This window comes from Bacillus rossius, chromosome 6 (assembly GCF_032445375.1).
Source record: "Bacillus rossius redtenbacheri isolate Brsri chromosome 6, Brsri_v3, whole genome shotgun sequence".
NCBI lineage: Eukaryota > Metazoa > Arthropoda > Insecta > Phasmatodea > Bacillidae > Bacillus > Bacillus rossius.
The window spans coordinates 26,323,357-26,339,412 of NC_086334.1; the positions used below are offsets into that span (position 1 = coordinate 26,323,357).

The 16,056-nt window shown below is 33.8% G+C and overlaps 2 protein-coding genes across 14 annotated transcripts in view; one reads left to right on the forward strand and one right to left on the reverse strand.

Moving 5' to 3' along the window:
* The window catches only part of LOC134532895 (serine-rich adhesin for platelets), a 40,901-nt gene extending 25,780 nt beyond the window's left edge, over positions 1–15,121 (reverse strand). For 3 of the 8 annotated variants that reach the window (XR_010075205.1, XR_010075204.1, XR_010075203.1), the window contains exons 1-2: positions 14,501–14,917; positions 6,440–6,691 (exon numbers count right to left, since the gene is read on the reverse strand). The gene's annotated coding sequence lies outside the window, so the exon portion shown is untranslated. Of the gene's footprint in view, positions 1–714; positions 6,419–6,439; positions 6,692–14,500 lie in introns of those variants that run through there. The other 5 variants (XM_063369917.1, XM_063369921.1, XM_063369920.1 and 2 more) reach the window with 5 other exon arrangements.
* The window catches only part of LOC134532898 (E3 ubiquitin-protein ligase TRIM37-like), a 62,273-nt gene continuing 61,121 nt past the window's right edge, over positions 14,905–16,056 (forward strand). For 2 of the 6 annotated variants that reach the window (XM_063369934.1, XM_063369935.1), the window contains exon 1: positions 15,247–15,632. In XM_063369934.1, coding sequence (XP_063226004.1) covers positions 15,600–15,632 — 33 coding nt within the window. In that variant the 5' untranslated portion in view covers positions 15,247–15,599. The other 4 variants (XM_063369936.1, XM_063369933.1, XM_063369932.1 and 1 more) reach the window with 4 other exon arrangements.

Here is a 16,056-nt window from a genome sequence, read left to right on the forward strand (position 1 = left end):
AGGTTATAGGGAAAAAGAGTGGCCAATTCCCACCCCATCACCCACCTAGATCATGACTAATTAACTTTTAAACTTTCTATTTGAAACAAATAAAAAAAAACATTTTTTTTTATTCAAACTTTTAAACTATAATTACTTTTACTTCATAACCTCAAAAGCTAATCAATAATTCTAAATGAAATTGTGATTTACTGCATCCTTGTTCCATCCGATCTGTTTGTTTATAACCTTTCTTGTAAAGTATAAAATTTTCAAACATTACTAATTCAAAAAAAAATTAAATTCTGGTGTCCTTTGAGTTACAATTAACTTTACTATTTCTTAGCTTGAAATAATTTAAGTTTTCAGAACTATTTCATTGTCTAATTCACAACACTTAAAAATCAACTCAAAACAACAAATCATCAAAATCAATAAGATCATCTGACCTACCTATCAGTACTGTGAACTTGAACTGTTCGTACACATTTATAATAAGCTATTGTATTTAAATTCCAACCTAAATAAGGTTTTAAAAAAAACTACTAATCCCTCTGTAAATTAAGAAAATTAACTTTAAAAATTAAACTTAAGGTATTAGTTCTTTTTGACAGCTACCACAACTCACTAGTTCCATTACATTACTATAACCTAAAAAGTTCTGTAAATAATGTTTATAACAAAAAAAAACTCCAGTTACTGTCTTCCATAAAAAAAAATAAAACTTTACATGACCTTATTAATCTCCACTTGTAAGTCCATGGCTGCCAGCTTTCTCTTCTCTTGAATCTTCAGTCTTGGCTCTTGTTTCAGTGATCTTGTATCTTGTCTCTCGAACTCTTGTCATCTTGTAAACTGGACTGCTGCTCAGCTCATCTTAAGGAATCTGTAACAGTTTCAAAAATACATGTTAATTTAAATTACATAATTCCTGTTCTTTGGTCCTAAAAAAAAATTGTATTATTAGTACACATTACCCTGAAACAACATTATTATTCATTGTTTATTACTTAAAAAAATGCTTTACCATAAAATCCTTTTTTGTTCTTTTCATTAGGCCTATTTATTTTCCTTCTTCTTAATTAAATTCTGCTTCAAATGTTAATCCTAACTTAAGACCTACCATCTATTTATTATTCATTACCTACATTATTTATGTTACCCTAAAATTCCCATAAGTTTCTAATACTTCCTATCAAAGACATTCTCTCTAAAAAAAAATTTACTTGTGACTCTTAACTTAACAAACTTAAAAAAAACTTTTACACTAGACTTAACTTATTATTCATTCTTAGTTACTAAATTTCTATATGTAAACTTTAGTACTTACAAACAAAAACTGCCTATTTCTCTCTACCTCTTAATCTCTTTCAATTATTACAATAATAATGTTACCTTGCATCTTTAAACTTTCTTCTTTTCAATTAAATTAGACATCTCATAACAATAAAAATTCTGCCTATACTCTTCTTATGGGTGTACAAACCAACAACAAAATTTCAAATTCTCAAGTTTCCTTATATTTAAATTATGCAATGCACATAACCTCTGTGGTGCCTGTACCCTTTTAGGCCTACCACCTTCTTCTCATCATGACAACTACTATTCCTCGGGGTCTGTATTCACTGTTCCAAATCAAATATCTCAAATAAATTAAAAACAAATTTATTATTTTAAGAAAACAAAAATTTACATTGAATTTACTATGGAGCCTGGAAATCTTAATGTCTCACAGCAGCTAACATGACTAAATCCCATGGAACCCCAGGTTTACCTAACCTGTGCCCAAAAATTTAAGCATACCAGGCTTTCCCTGCACTGGTTTTACAGCATCACACACTATTTAGGGCCCCTGATCTGCCATCAGTCCCAAGGAGTTTTCCCACAACCCCTCTCTACACAAGCGCCTACCGCATTCCTCTCAATTGGCTATCGGTTTTACGGCATTCTTTTGGGATCCGACCATCAAGTTAGGGCTAATCGAACACTAAACCTCCATACTTCCAAACTAATGTAAATCAATTAAATTTTCTCTGTAAATTCTAAAAATCAAAAAAAATTATTCCAACATGCCAAAGAAACTTCCAAAAAAAATTCATAATCTTATCTTCAAACCATTAAAATAAAAATAAATAGATTACTCTGTTTTCTCCTTAATAACTGTAAACTGTCAACAAATATCATGTCGTAAATTTTAACTATGCTTACTGACTCTTAATCATAAAATCTCATTTGTCCTAATTAAAAACAACCGATTTCCTTAAAATCTCACTGTATCTCTCATACTCAAACTTCACTGGTTGAATATCTCAATAAATTCAAAAACAATTATCTAAACTCTTAAAGAAACTCCTCCCCAATTATTCAAATAAATTACTTCACCTTATTTTATTTCATTACTTAAAACACCTTACTCAAAAAAAATTAATTAATTATCTAGCTATCTTCCATTATTATTTATTTACCGAACAAAACTTTCTCCTAAATTAATTTAGTAAAATTCAATTTCACATTAGGCAAGTACACTAACTCTCTACAGCAATGTTTCTCATTTCCCTCCTTCCTAACTGAATCCAATCTTACTTAACCTCCAGGGAATTTACCTCACAAAATAACCAAAAATTTCACTGTAGTGCCTATCTGCTATAGGCCCACTACACAGGGGGCTCTAACCCCACCAACAAACTTCATTGAAATGGTACCCTATCCCATACAGGATAGCCACTTCGGTACTACCATGGGGAACTCCTGCCCCAAACTACTAACAACACTCAGGATTCTCCTAACCCTTAATTCACGTAGATAGCCCATCTCCTATGGGTCTGTTCTACAATCCCTACTTCCCAGGGACACAACACCTCACCTTAGGGTCCCTCGCCCTAAAGAAAACATTAATTTTGTCTCTCTGTTCCCTTGGAGTAAATTCCCTCTACACACAAAAACTATCCTTCCCACTTTTCTCAATGCTTATCGATTTTATAATGTACCTCCTTAATAATGTTTACAAATCCCAAAAAAATATTTTTAAAACCGAGGTAGAATTTAACTAACAAAAACATAAACAACTTACAACGAAACACTTCTAGCCTATACATCATACACTTCTTAAATTAAATTACTTACATACTGAAAGTTCCTCTTCTCCTAAAACACACTTAAATTTAAATTTATTTAACCAATAGTCTATTTTCTTATCGCTAAGTTACCGTACAGCTGATCAAAACAAGGTCACGGCCTGTCCACGTCTCCGTATGAGCCCGTGACGTCACCGAATTCCATCAGGTGCGCCAACCCTCGCTTGCGGTTCCTCCGTTCTCCGCTAGGTCTCAGCACCTCCCCGTCACGTGTTCACTCTGCCACGTCCACTGACGTGTCGTTCTGAAACAACTCTCAACATTTTTCTAATTAAAACAAAACATCACTATAAATTCTATAACTCTCTTTTACATAAACTCTCGTTTTCTCTTTAATTCCTTTCTAACGTTTATCCTTCCCTCGACTGATTTAATTCGTACGTCTCGTCTCCTACGCGCACGAAAACAAAACAAACTTCTCTTGAAAATAATTCCTATTTACGAAAAAAACTTTATTTTAAATTTTAACTCTCTTAACCTACAATCTTAAAATTAATTTCAATTAAATTAAACCACTTGCATTATCTCTATTAATCATTTAAATTATAACGTATTCTCCTCACGTAAAAATCCCTGATAAACTCAACGACTTAAAACAACTTATCACTATAAACTTTATCCTTACAAGTATACTCAAATAAACATCTGTTACGTCAAAAAAAAAATCTCAAAGACTTCCTCCACTATAGACTAAAATTCCGTAATCCTCTCCTCAAGTAAACTCTTAATAACCTGCTATCAGAAGCTGAAACTAACTTAATAATAAACATAAAAATCTACCTCTCTCTCTCTCCAGAAATAGAACCTATCCGGCGAACTCTACCATTTCTGTCACGTGCACCTAGCCGGTGCCACCGCCATTTCTGTCACGATCCACCTTCAGAGGGGGGGGGGGGGCGAGAATCGTAGCTCTTTACATAGAAACAACTCGCTTGGCATCAACTAGTCTTAACTTCATAAAATACTTTACTGTACCTAGGATCATAGGTTCGTCATCCCGTACAGGATGTCTGGTGAAAGCTGAACTAAGGAGATTTTGCAAAATAACATAATACTTAATTAAAATTATTTTATTCTTAAAGTCAAATACTCAACATCATTTTAAAGAACATTTAAATAGCGGGATTACAATTTAAAACAATAATCTCTTTACTTCCTTAACGATTGAACGACCTTACAAGAGAGAGAATGAGAGAACTTCACTAAACACTTCCCTAGTCCTTCCGAATACCTCAAATCATAATTAATACTTAAAATTAAAACAAAGATAAGTCCATACTCACATTTTCCGAAAAGCCTTTCTTGATCGATTACTTTAAAAAAATAACGTAGGGGCCTCTCCTGCCCTTGAAATCCCGAACGAACATTACATTTTAAAAACTATGACGCGTGACCCCTGACGAGGGCCATAGCCTCCGCCCGAAAGCTTGAAGATGACTACATTATGACCTAACTTAAATTAAACGACTCGTGGCCTCTGGCGTCGGCCATAGCTTCCGCCCGAAAGCTTGAATTCCTACATCACGAACGAACTAACAACTCGTGACCACAGGTGAGACGCATAGCCTCCGCCTGAGTGAGCCTGAATTCCTACATCACGAACGAACTAACAACTCGTGACCACAGGTGAGACGCATAGCCTCCGCCTGAGTGAGCCTGAATTCCTACATCACGAACGAACTAACAACTCGTGACCACAGGTGAGACGCATAGCCTCCGCCTGAGTGAGCCTGAATTCCTACATCACGAACGAACTAACAACTCGTGACCACAGGTGAGACGCATAGCCTCCGCCTGAGTGAGCCCCGAGTCACCACTCACTTGCGCTTAAATTCGCGCGCCCTGCCGCGCCTACCATAACAAAAGCTCGTTATTGAAGTCAAATTTACTAAACAACTAACTAGAACATCTGGGAAGACTACCCCCCCTCTACCCCGATGTGCAGGCCACACCGCGCGGCTTGTTACGACAGCGCGCCCCAGTAACTGCGGCCCGTGGCTGCGCCAGCGCGCGGCCAAACAAACAAACAAAATTCTGCAAGCCCGCAGCGCGCCGCGCCGGCCCCGTGCCCCAATTACATGGTCACGCCACTTGCGCTGACGAGTGAACAGAGCAGCCAGCCCAGAGTCCCGTCAGTAAAGTCCCCAAATTTGATTTCAACAACCCTGCAAAATTTCAACCCGCGACAATATAGACATATGGCATTGTGGACTTTTCTTAAGCCTTTTTAAGACTTAAATTTATGTAGTACATAAATGTGATGTATCAGTCAATTATAAGTCAGCGTAACCCTAAAAGTGCCTTTTTAAGACTTGATTACAAAACATAGAAATTTCTCTATCTTTTAACATTAATATACATAAACCTTCCGGAAGAAAGTCTCTAAATGATGGTGAAAACCACATCAAAATCCATTGTGTAGTTTAGAAGAAGTAAGCAAACAAACATAAATATGCGGATAGTGACTGTTTTATACTATTTCAGACCTGCCAACATTAAAATTTAAAAAATCATGAGGTCCTCGATAAAAATTTTCAGTCCCATAAATACAGGTTAGATATAAAAAACAACAAATGAGAATCTTTAAATTTAAGTGACATACCTGTACATATGTTACATGGTCTCTGCTTCAAAATTTATTTCAACAAATTATAGGTTGCAGAATTAATTTAGTTGAACATAATTTAGCGCTGTCGTGTAGTGATCATGCAGGGCCGCAACTAAAAAAGATGTAAAATAACATTCTGCTCGTGTAACACTATTATCACTGTTCACAACAAAATTAATTTTTTTATTGGAAGAAATACACTTCACGTGTTAGTTATGTTTTTTTGTAGCGACATGTTTCACAATGTCTCCTGTTCCACTATGCGAGATAGAAAAATCAGCACGGCACACGCTACAAAACGCAAAATTGCTTCCTTTACGTGACTCGAGTATTGATGGAAACTCGTTACTGTAAGCTTTCGTAAAACTTGTTTTGTAACTTTTACAAACAAAATCTTGGGGCCCCGAAAAATCGTGAGGAAACACTATTTTGGCGTGAGGGCGTGAGATGGACCTTAAAATCGTGAGCCTCACACCAAAATCGTGAGAGTTGGCAGGTCTGCTATTTAGAGATTGCGTTAAAGAATAATCCATAAAATCAGTAGTTTCCAAAACCCAGAGTAGCGATTCAAATTATGATTGCATGGACAGACCTGATTTGTAGCCCTGCTCTTGGGAGACAGGAATATGATACTTGGATATTACTAATCCATGGGAAAAGGTCATTTTGGATGCTTTAAAACTAGGCCTATTACTAAACTGAACTTCTACTAAAATACCTGTTATTGAAACAATGCTGCAGATGCTTGTGCGCTCCGGTCACACGGGTTCGTTACTCATTAGTGGGGTGATCACTGGCAACATTATCAAGGACTTGCACCTCCTACCTCTATCAGGTGTGATATTACATCTAAAGTTCCAAATTCCTTGCAGTTTCAACACAGCCTGAGAAAAAAGTACGGTGTGATTGATATACGTCTAACACAATCCTTCACATCCTCCAAGACAGTTGTGGGCGTAAGCCAGCGGCACTGCAACACAGCATCATATTCATCCATTAAAAATACGTACAAGCTATACATTTGCTTCGTAAAAATCAGGTAGTTTGAGGCACATAATTTAACATTATTATTTATGTTAGGGATGACCAAATAATACATATGACCGGTAAGTGTAAAAAAAATAATGCACAGTTACACCTCTAAGTAATATGGTTATGAGCAGTGAAAGATCTTTAATCTGGCATTCCATGGATCAGCACATTCTGTAATCCAGCTCCAATCAAGCTGCACATGTTCAGAGTTTATCCTTAATGTTGATTTTACTACAGTGATTCCTGTTTCTTAGCACGTTACATTTTACATTTGTTATTCTCATTGAAACTAACAATATTGACGTTCGATAATCTGGGAAAATTGCTAATCCACTGTGGCCTTGGTTCCGAACGTGCCAGATTTAAGATTTTTCATTGTTCATGGTAGATAAAATATTGTTTGACAGCAAAAAATTAATAAAGATCTTGAAAACTCAAGTAAATAACAGATGTTGTTAAGTCACATTACTTTGAATTGGCAAATAAAATAAATTAAATACACAAATGTCAATCCAAGTTACACTTGTACAAGTGTGGCTTCAAAGTTAACAGGGAACACTTTTTATTCCTCGTATAAATTTTGTAAATCTCTCGGAGAGGTTAGTAAACTAAACACAAATGTAAATGAAAGCATAATAAATTTCTCACGAGTGAATATGATTTAATATTTGGAAACAGTTTTTGAAGCTTTATTTATGAAACCTAACACATATAGTGTCTGATGTATTGCTAATGAAATAACTGTTTATAGTGAGGCAAGGTATAAAAGGTGAATACGTACTTATTTATGAGTACACATAATTTGTGTAAAATTGTTTAGTCATCACAGAGTATATCAATTGTTTGTCTTCAAATTAGGGCAAACAACGAAGTTTTCAGAAATAAAGCTGTTACTAGAATAAACAGTAGGAAAAACGACTTGAGGAGAAATAACATAATAACCTCTGGAAAAATTACATTAAAGCTCGGTCTCACATGGAATATTTTGAATTTATTTTTCATTATTACCTTTATTTAAGGGGTTTGCTAAAATTTTTAATTGACACCTCAATCGCATTTGTTGTCACAAATACTTTCAACATATATTCACAAAGTGTAGTGTAATGGCTGTAAAAAGTCGAGCATGTGATAATAACTACGAACTCTTAGATTAAGATCATCAACACCTCAGCCTTCTATTGCTGTCCTTCTAAAAACATTACAGACATTGATGTCAAGACCATCTTCACAGCTGGTGAGAAATTTATAGTTGCCTCGTACAGTGGAAACAATCAAGAACCCCAAGATGAGCTGCAGTACTAGTAATATAAGTCTGCAGCTTATAAATTCACTTAAAATACGCCACTACCCCCCCCCCCCCCCTCCTTCCCAACCGGAGCTCCACTAACATTTTCTGCGCATTTATGTGCAAGAGCAGCTCTGGATAGGCCAGCCAGTTTCATGGGGGGAGAATGATGATAAAATCAAACTACTAGATTTTTTGCAACGTGAAACTACCATTTGCCTGTATTACATTATATTACTAGTAGGGAGATAGCACATGTGCATGCTGGGAATAAAAATATTTAGTCAAATAATATATTTAGAGTAATAGGCCATACTGTACGGTGTTTGGTTGTAATAACATTGACAACAATGCTATGAATATCAAGTTCTGCACATTTCACCAAGAAAAATAATTTAGAAAGCTGTAAGAGAAGATGAAAAATTAAAAATGGGTTAACATAACATTTTAGTTATCTTTAAAATTGCTCTTATGTTGTGTTCAAGTAACAGAATACTAAATCAAAACTTAGAAGCTAATTTACATTTGCTTTTATGCCCACAAAAATAAGTCCATTGTATGTTAGTTCATGAAATATAACATAATTCCAAAAAAAATTACTTATTTCTGAAACTTTGTTTTTCAACATTGAAAATTCAGTTAATGTCATCTAGGATGGCCACTCTTTTCCGATTTCTATTTTTATGAATATTTCCAGGATTTAAGGACACAAACTGGCTTTATAAGGACAATGCTATCTCACATTTTGAATACTCTTGTTACTTTATATAGTTGATACCATGTTAATTTCTTTTAGTACAACATGGAACACAAAAAAATATAACACTGTATCAACTCTACAAAGTAACAATTTAAATCAGTTGCAACAAACATACTAGATTACATTACTTCAAATGTTAATATCTACCGCTGAAGTGGACACCTATATTGCAAGGAATGTATGTCATCATTAAATGCTGCTGCAAGTTTCTTAGCTTATTATAACACATTGATCTTTTTGTTTATTAATTTTTAAGTTTCTCATATTTCCTCTTATACCTTTAAGCAATTTTAGAATATTCCTGTTCAGACTGGCGTCATTTCAAAGCTTCCGTGTACCTTTCTCAAGCATCCATTGTCTACTCAATCAAAACGATTTAATTATGTAGCTTTTCTTCACCACCCGCAGTCTTGACTGAACTATACACCAGCCTCTAAACACACCCAACCCTTCTATTTATTATTGAAAACCCTCTTTTTAGAGCTACATAACAGTATGACAGAATGAGTATCATTTTAACTAATTTTTCAATTCAGTGAACTGTGTGAATAGAGTGCACAGCTTCTGCAACCACAGGCGATCAATACTATCTTTGCTCCTTGAAAATGAATCAAGCAATCATACAATCCATTTGAAGACAACATTAAGTTTCTAACCTTTTGTGAGGTGCAGTGCATGTTAAGCCATTTTTTTTATAAATAATTATAATCTAGATGTTTTGGAATAGCACCATGAGTGGAAATAAAACTTATAGTCACTGTTGCATTTTAAAGGTTTTCTTAAGGTTAAGTTTTTCTACTGTTTTCATTTATCCGTTGCTTAATCAACATTCTGTATTATCCAACATCCCATCGCAGTAAAAAAAATGCATCAATAGGCAACAAGAACTGCAAGTTGCGAGTGGAAGTTAAGAAACAACATTCACCTGAAAATGAACACTGCAATCAAAATTTTGTTTCTTTAAATTATCACAGTACTAAACTTTTAAAAAACTGTATTTAATTCAGACAATTCTGTAATCATAAGTTCATTTCTTCAGTTAATTTATTGTTGTTTTGTTGTAAAACATAATTATTAAGTTCGTAACGTGTAAAATTATAACAGTTTGATGTTTAATCAGCTTTTTCTTAATATGTACTTCCCTATTAAGGCCCTTCATAAAATGAGACTGTAACATAACAAGTGAACTGATTTGGAGCAGGTATTCCATAAAATAATACAGGAAAAACAATACTTTTGTCTGAAGAGGATTAAATAATGAGCATAGCCAATAAAATGGATAGTATGTTGACGGGAGAGCCCTGGTTAGAATACATGGGCCATGAATCACTCCCATTAGCTTTATTCATATTATAGAATTTGTCATACTAAACTGACTATACCATTTGTCAGGAACCTGTTACTTGAGAAGGGATTACATATAGGTAATTATCTAAGAGAAGACTATATCTGTAATCAAAAAAAAAAAAAAATCAAAAATACACAAATTCATTTTTTTTTATATCTTGACGTGTTCCAATGCTTATGTGAAAAGCCATTGTGATATTTTTTTAGTAATTTATCAATACTTCATAGTTTTAATGATTGGTTTATAAGAATATATTGGGTTAGCTACATGCTACATTTAAACCATTGTAAAAATGTGTGAACTGTTGGTTAGGTCAGCTACATTATTCATGAAGGGACGTAGTTGAGGGGGTGTCCGAAGGGTTCACGCCCAACCCTTCAAGAATTTAAATAAAAATAAAAAAACAAGTGAAGACAGAATAAGAAAATTACAGTAACTTAGCTACATAAGGTTGCATAGTGTTTTATTTGGAAGGATTATTATAATCCTTATAGTGAGCTACAATAAATGCATTTCCTCCCACATCTAGCCCACCATGACTCATACACACAAGCAGCAGGAATTGTTTGCAAGAAGTCTCTATTTAATGCCGATTTGCACACATGTTAGTTGTAAGCATATCTTTCATATAAACTTGATATGTGTTTCATGTATTAAATAACAAAGATCTAGTAAAGAATTGAAAGGGTGTGTTTTCTACACTGTATCATGCTCATACCAATGATAAAATTAAGTAAGGATTGAGCCTTGGATTTGATATAGCTATGATATATGTTCAGAGTATGCTTATTGATCCAGTCCACACCCTGCACATTAAAGTCATCAAGTCAGAGTATTAACAAATCATCTCAGTAATTAGTAAATATATGAGTGCTTCATAATATACCACGTAAATGGTAAAAATTATTATGTTTAATACACGCAATGACAATTCCTTTTAAACGTCAGGTTATGTGCTATCGCACATAACATGTCGACACTTTGCGCCTCCATACTGCTAAAAGAATCCCTGTCAAGGTTTGATGCTTGGGTTTGGATAAACAGTATGGAATCATGTAATTTTTTTTTAAGTTATTATTTATGTTACATTGCATTACAATACCCAAAACAAAAATATACATGTTCTTATGTATGGAAAACCACAGGATTGACAATGCCATCAAAGCACAACATGGCGGTAACTGCTTCACTGCATTGGCTCATCAAATGTGAACTGCAAATGGTAATTTCTCAGAAACCAGTACGAATTAAAAAAATACTGTTTACAGGGTAAATAGAGGAACATAATTAGTGTTCAAAAAAGGTTTTCCCAAAATTTTATTATTTACGGAAAAGTTGTGACGCAAGAAAATTACCCATTTCAAATATGTTATACTAGCTGCAATACCCGGCGTTGCCCGGGCTGAACACAGGGTGTAGTTAGTAATTGTATTCTTAATTTGAATATCAAGTGTGAAAATTAATTTATATCACTTTCAGATCCCGACAGACGTTCTGCCAGTTTATAGTTACCTGGTCTGTATGTAATTTAGACTTTATAAAGCAACATAGAAAAAAGCTGAAAAATAAGAGATTACTAATATTGAAAATATTCCATTATCCAACTAATGCTCGGCCTGCATTGCAATACCTCATTCAGTTTTGTTTTGTAATATGTTTGAAGTAGTTCCACATATACAAATCATCTATCCATCTCTCTATATATTTTTATATCTACATCTATATACGTACATATATGTATCTCTCTACCTCTATTTATCTCTTTATATCTACATATATATACTTCCCACTATCTCTATATTTTCTATATATAAGTCTCTATATAGCTCTATTCATCTATAGGTATATCTCTTTATCAAAACCATTTCATTCTCTATACCTCGCTCTATCTCAACTAATCTCTCCGTCTCTATCGCACTCTCTATATATATCACTCTATCTCTGTATCTCCTTTATATTTAAATAAATTGCATCATGCGTGCGCACTTATACAACAATAACAGACGAAGTGTCGTTATATAAAATGAAATAAACACATTTTTTGACACAATTCGTGTTCCAACTATTGAAAAATAGTTACAGTAACTTTCATGGGCATGCACATAACAAATCACCAAAATTTCATCGCAATTGGATGAATGGTATAGGAACGCATACGGCACAAACAAACGAAAATTAAAGACATGACAAACACATCAAACGATGGTGCGTTTAAAATTCAAGGCAACTCTATCTATTGACGAAGTTAAGAACAAAACTGTTATTAGCACCTTTATTTTGCTAGCCGCTGCGAGCTCCACTAAGCGGACTGGTCTCACCAAAGAGAAAAATATTAATTTGCCAGACCTTACTATGTGTATGATCGTGTGTAGACATAGAGAAATGACACACACTCACTCACTATTTGTATGTCTATGGCGTATGATTTTTCTGTTATAAAATGAAATTATCACTTTTTCACTCCCTTAGCGATGGAATTTCATATTAATATGGGGTCCATGTGTTAATCCAGGTTATAAGCTAGCTGTAGGCCAAATTTCATTCAAATCCATTCAGTAGTTTTTACGTGAAAGAGTAACAAACACCCATCCATACTTACAAACTTTCGCGTTTATAATATTAGTAGGATTTCAGTTCTAATAACCTTTGTACGTAATGGTTGTGTTCAGACAAGAGTGCAAAATTGTAAAATTTTAATTACTTGCAAAAGGTTTATCGTTTAACTGCGTATTCACGCAAATGCTTCATTAGCGCTATGTTAACTCAGTTTTTTTTTGGTAGAAGTTGGGACAAATGTGGTAATTTATTTAGTAAGGAAAGAATTTGGAAAATACGTAATTTAATGTTGAGCATGATTGTTACTATAAAGAAAGTTATGTAATCAGCATTTGAATTAATTTAAAAAGGTAAATTTTTTTGTATTATTGCAGTTTAGTTTAGTTTTTAGTTTAAGAAGTATTTTAGCCCATACGCAGGTAAATTTTGGATATGTCGAATTCAATGTTTGTGTATCATTTAGTGTACTGATTGAACAGTAAAAGCATATAATTCGCTGGGAGCATAAAATTTATGGCAGTACGTAGAGAATTTATCAGTTTTTACCCTTGTGTTTTTTTGAAGTAAGCATGGCTGGTGTTTCTGGGTATGTGGCATATGAGGCAGAATGTACCTGTCCAATTCCTCACTGCGTTGGGAAACTTGGAGAATCCATGTGTCGTCTAAGTATCAAGATGATCATGAACATCTCCATAATATTTTCCTCTAAGCAATGAAGATGTACACACCTCCAACATAAGTGGGAGTTAAACTTTTTTGAAATATTGTTTATACCATACATTTTGTTGTATTATCTATTATACCCAGATCCTGTGCATTTGATCCTGATGCCATAATATTGTGTAGGTACATTGATCCTGTGGTATATGCTTGCTATTTTAATTAAGTAGAAAAAGCTTACAAATTTGATCCTGATTGCACAATCCTGTAAACGTTGAACATGATGGCATGAAACTGGGTAGTGGAAATCTGCCTTTAAGTCTGCAAATATTGTGTGTTATAGAAAGTTGTCAACTAATAAATATTGACATAAAAGTATAATATTCACTATTATATTTTTGTTATGATGATTTTAATAATTTTCAGAAAAAAATATGTTTTGTTTATAATGGCTTTTAACACACAATATCCCTCGATGTCATTGTCCTGCCATCTAGAGAGGTTCTCAAAATCCAGTTGCAATTTGAAAATGGAGTTCCCTGAGAAAAAAATGTGTACGGTAGTGCCAAAAAATGCCATTTAATTGAATTTTTTGCATTAAAAAGGACAGCAATTAAGGAAATAACCTTGATGAGTTTTAACATATTTTATATCAAACTTGGTTAAGTCTTCATTTGGGCCTACCTAACCTACTAATGCATGCTACAGTTTTCATACTGACCACTTTAAACTACATTTGTAAGATAAAATGCATCCCACTAAATCTTTCATCTAAAAAGGAATTCATGAAGAACAGACTTAAGACTTTACAGCATTCCTATCCTCCATCTAAATAATGCTGTGGCAAATATCACATGCAGTCTATGATTCTTTGTATCTAGTTAAGTGCAATGCAAGCAGCACGGCCCAGAACTCTACTTGAAAACTAAATCTAGTAGTAGGTGGTTAATGCCTAGACCTGAGGTACTAAGACTATTATTAAAAAATATATATCCCAAAGTAGAGTCTTGCAAACGCCAAGATTTTCTACAGCACGCATAACAAGTATTTTATGTGCTTCAAATTGATAAAATCTTGCTAAGTAATGCGGAAATAAGCAAGTGGCCACAGTGAATAGCGTATACAAAGAAAAGTTTACCTGCATACAATGGATGATTTGGAAGTCTTCAAATGTTGTCCTTTTTCTCCGCATGACTGCATGCTTAACACACACCACACGTTATTTATTTTGCGGCCAAAGCTTATTATCTTTTACTTCCCCGCCTAAAAGGTTAGTAAAATGGCGTCCACATCGGAACATCTATAGACATAAACCGACAGGGACATCGTTGATCACCATTCCACACAAAACAAAACCGAGTTGTTACAATCGACAATTAAAAGTAATATAGTGAAATGAAATAATTCACAGACTATTTTTTAATCAACGCCAAGCTTCTTTCTCTCTTCAGAAGCCCGCTTCTTCTCATACACATTCAATACGTCTCATACTAACAACACGTTATTTTTGTTGCGGACATTACTTTCCCATGAGCCTCTGCGTAAGGTATATTGCTCTGTAGCCTTCGGTACTTATAAGCAAAAAAAAACTTAACTTTAGCAGCTTAAATGAATCTATGAATGTTGAATGTTTTTGTTTACATAATTTCGATTCTGTGTTTTCAGTAATGAAAGACAGTTATGGAAAGTTTAGTGAAAGATACTTTAGATAATGAATTACTTAGCTGTCATGTTCACTCCGTTGGTGTTTTAAACTTTTCTGTTCGTTAAATTACATATGTGATATGTACTTTATAAACTTATTTGATAATGGCAGGAACGAACGGAAAGTCAAGTAAATTTTTACCCGATGGCCCAGATGTTGAGGTTAGTAAACATTTAAAAAATATAAACAATAGTTGAATAAGTTTCATTTTCACTTAAAAAATTAATATATATATATATATATACCTATGAATAAATTGTTTTGATTTTCAGGTGAATAGTTTTGTTACCGCTGGTTAGAAATAACTTAGCGTTTACCCATTGTTGAGTGGAATTTTTGGCTTAATAATTAAACTGAAGAGTAGTAATCTTCGATTCGTGTATAAAGATATTTTAAATAAATCTATAGTACATTCAAGAAACTCGTTTTTTAAGGATTGGATCCTTCCATAATTAGACAGTTTAAACGGGAAAAAAAATTAATTTGCATGACATAATACATTACAAAAATTCCAATAGGTCTGCCATATAAAATGAACCATGCATCTGCTCCATCATGTGCTTCTGTAAGTATCTGTTTTACTTGTAATTGAAGAAGGATCATTTGAGTGCTCAGTAATAGAAATCTAGTTAAATATGTTGCCTGTTTTAGTTATTTCATTACATAGACCCCCAAAAGATAATATTAAAAAATTCCTCACTAAATTAGAACAATTTCTAACTCAAGTGTATAAAAATAAAATAAAGAAACACATTATCCTGTTTGGAGATCTTAACATAGACTTTAGTGTAGATAGCAAAGAAAAACAGGAATTAACAAATATACTCAATATCTTCAATTTAGAAAATAAACTTAAGGAATACACACATTATACAAATAAAGCCACTGCAATAGATTATGTAATTAGCCATTGTAACATGAAATTAACAGTAACTAATTTAGATACAGGCTTAACAGACCATCATGCTCAACTAACTGAAGGAAACATG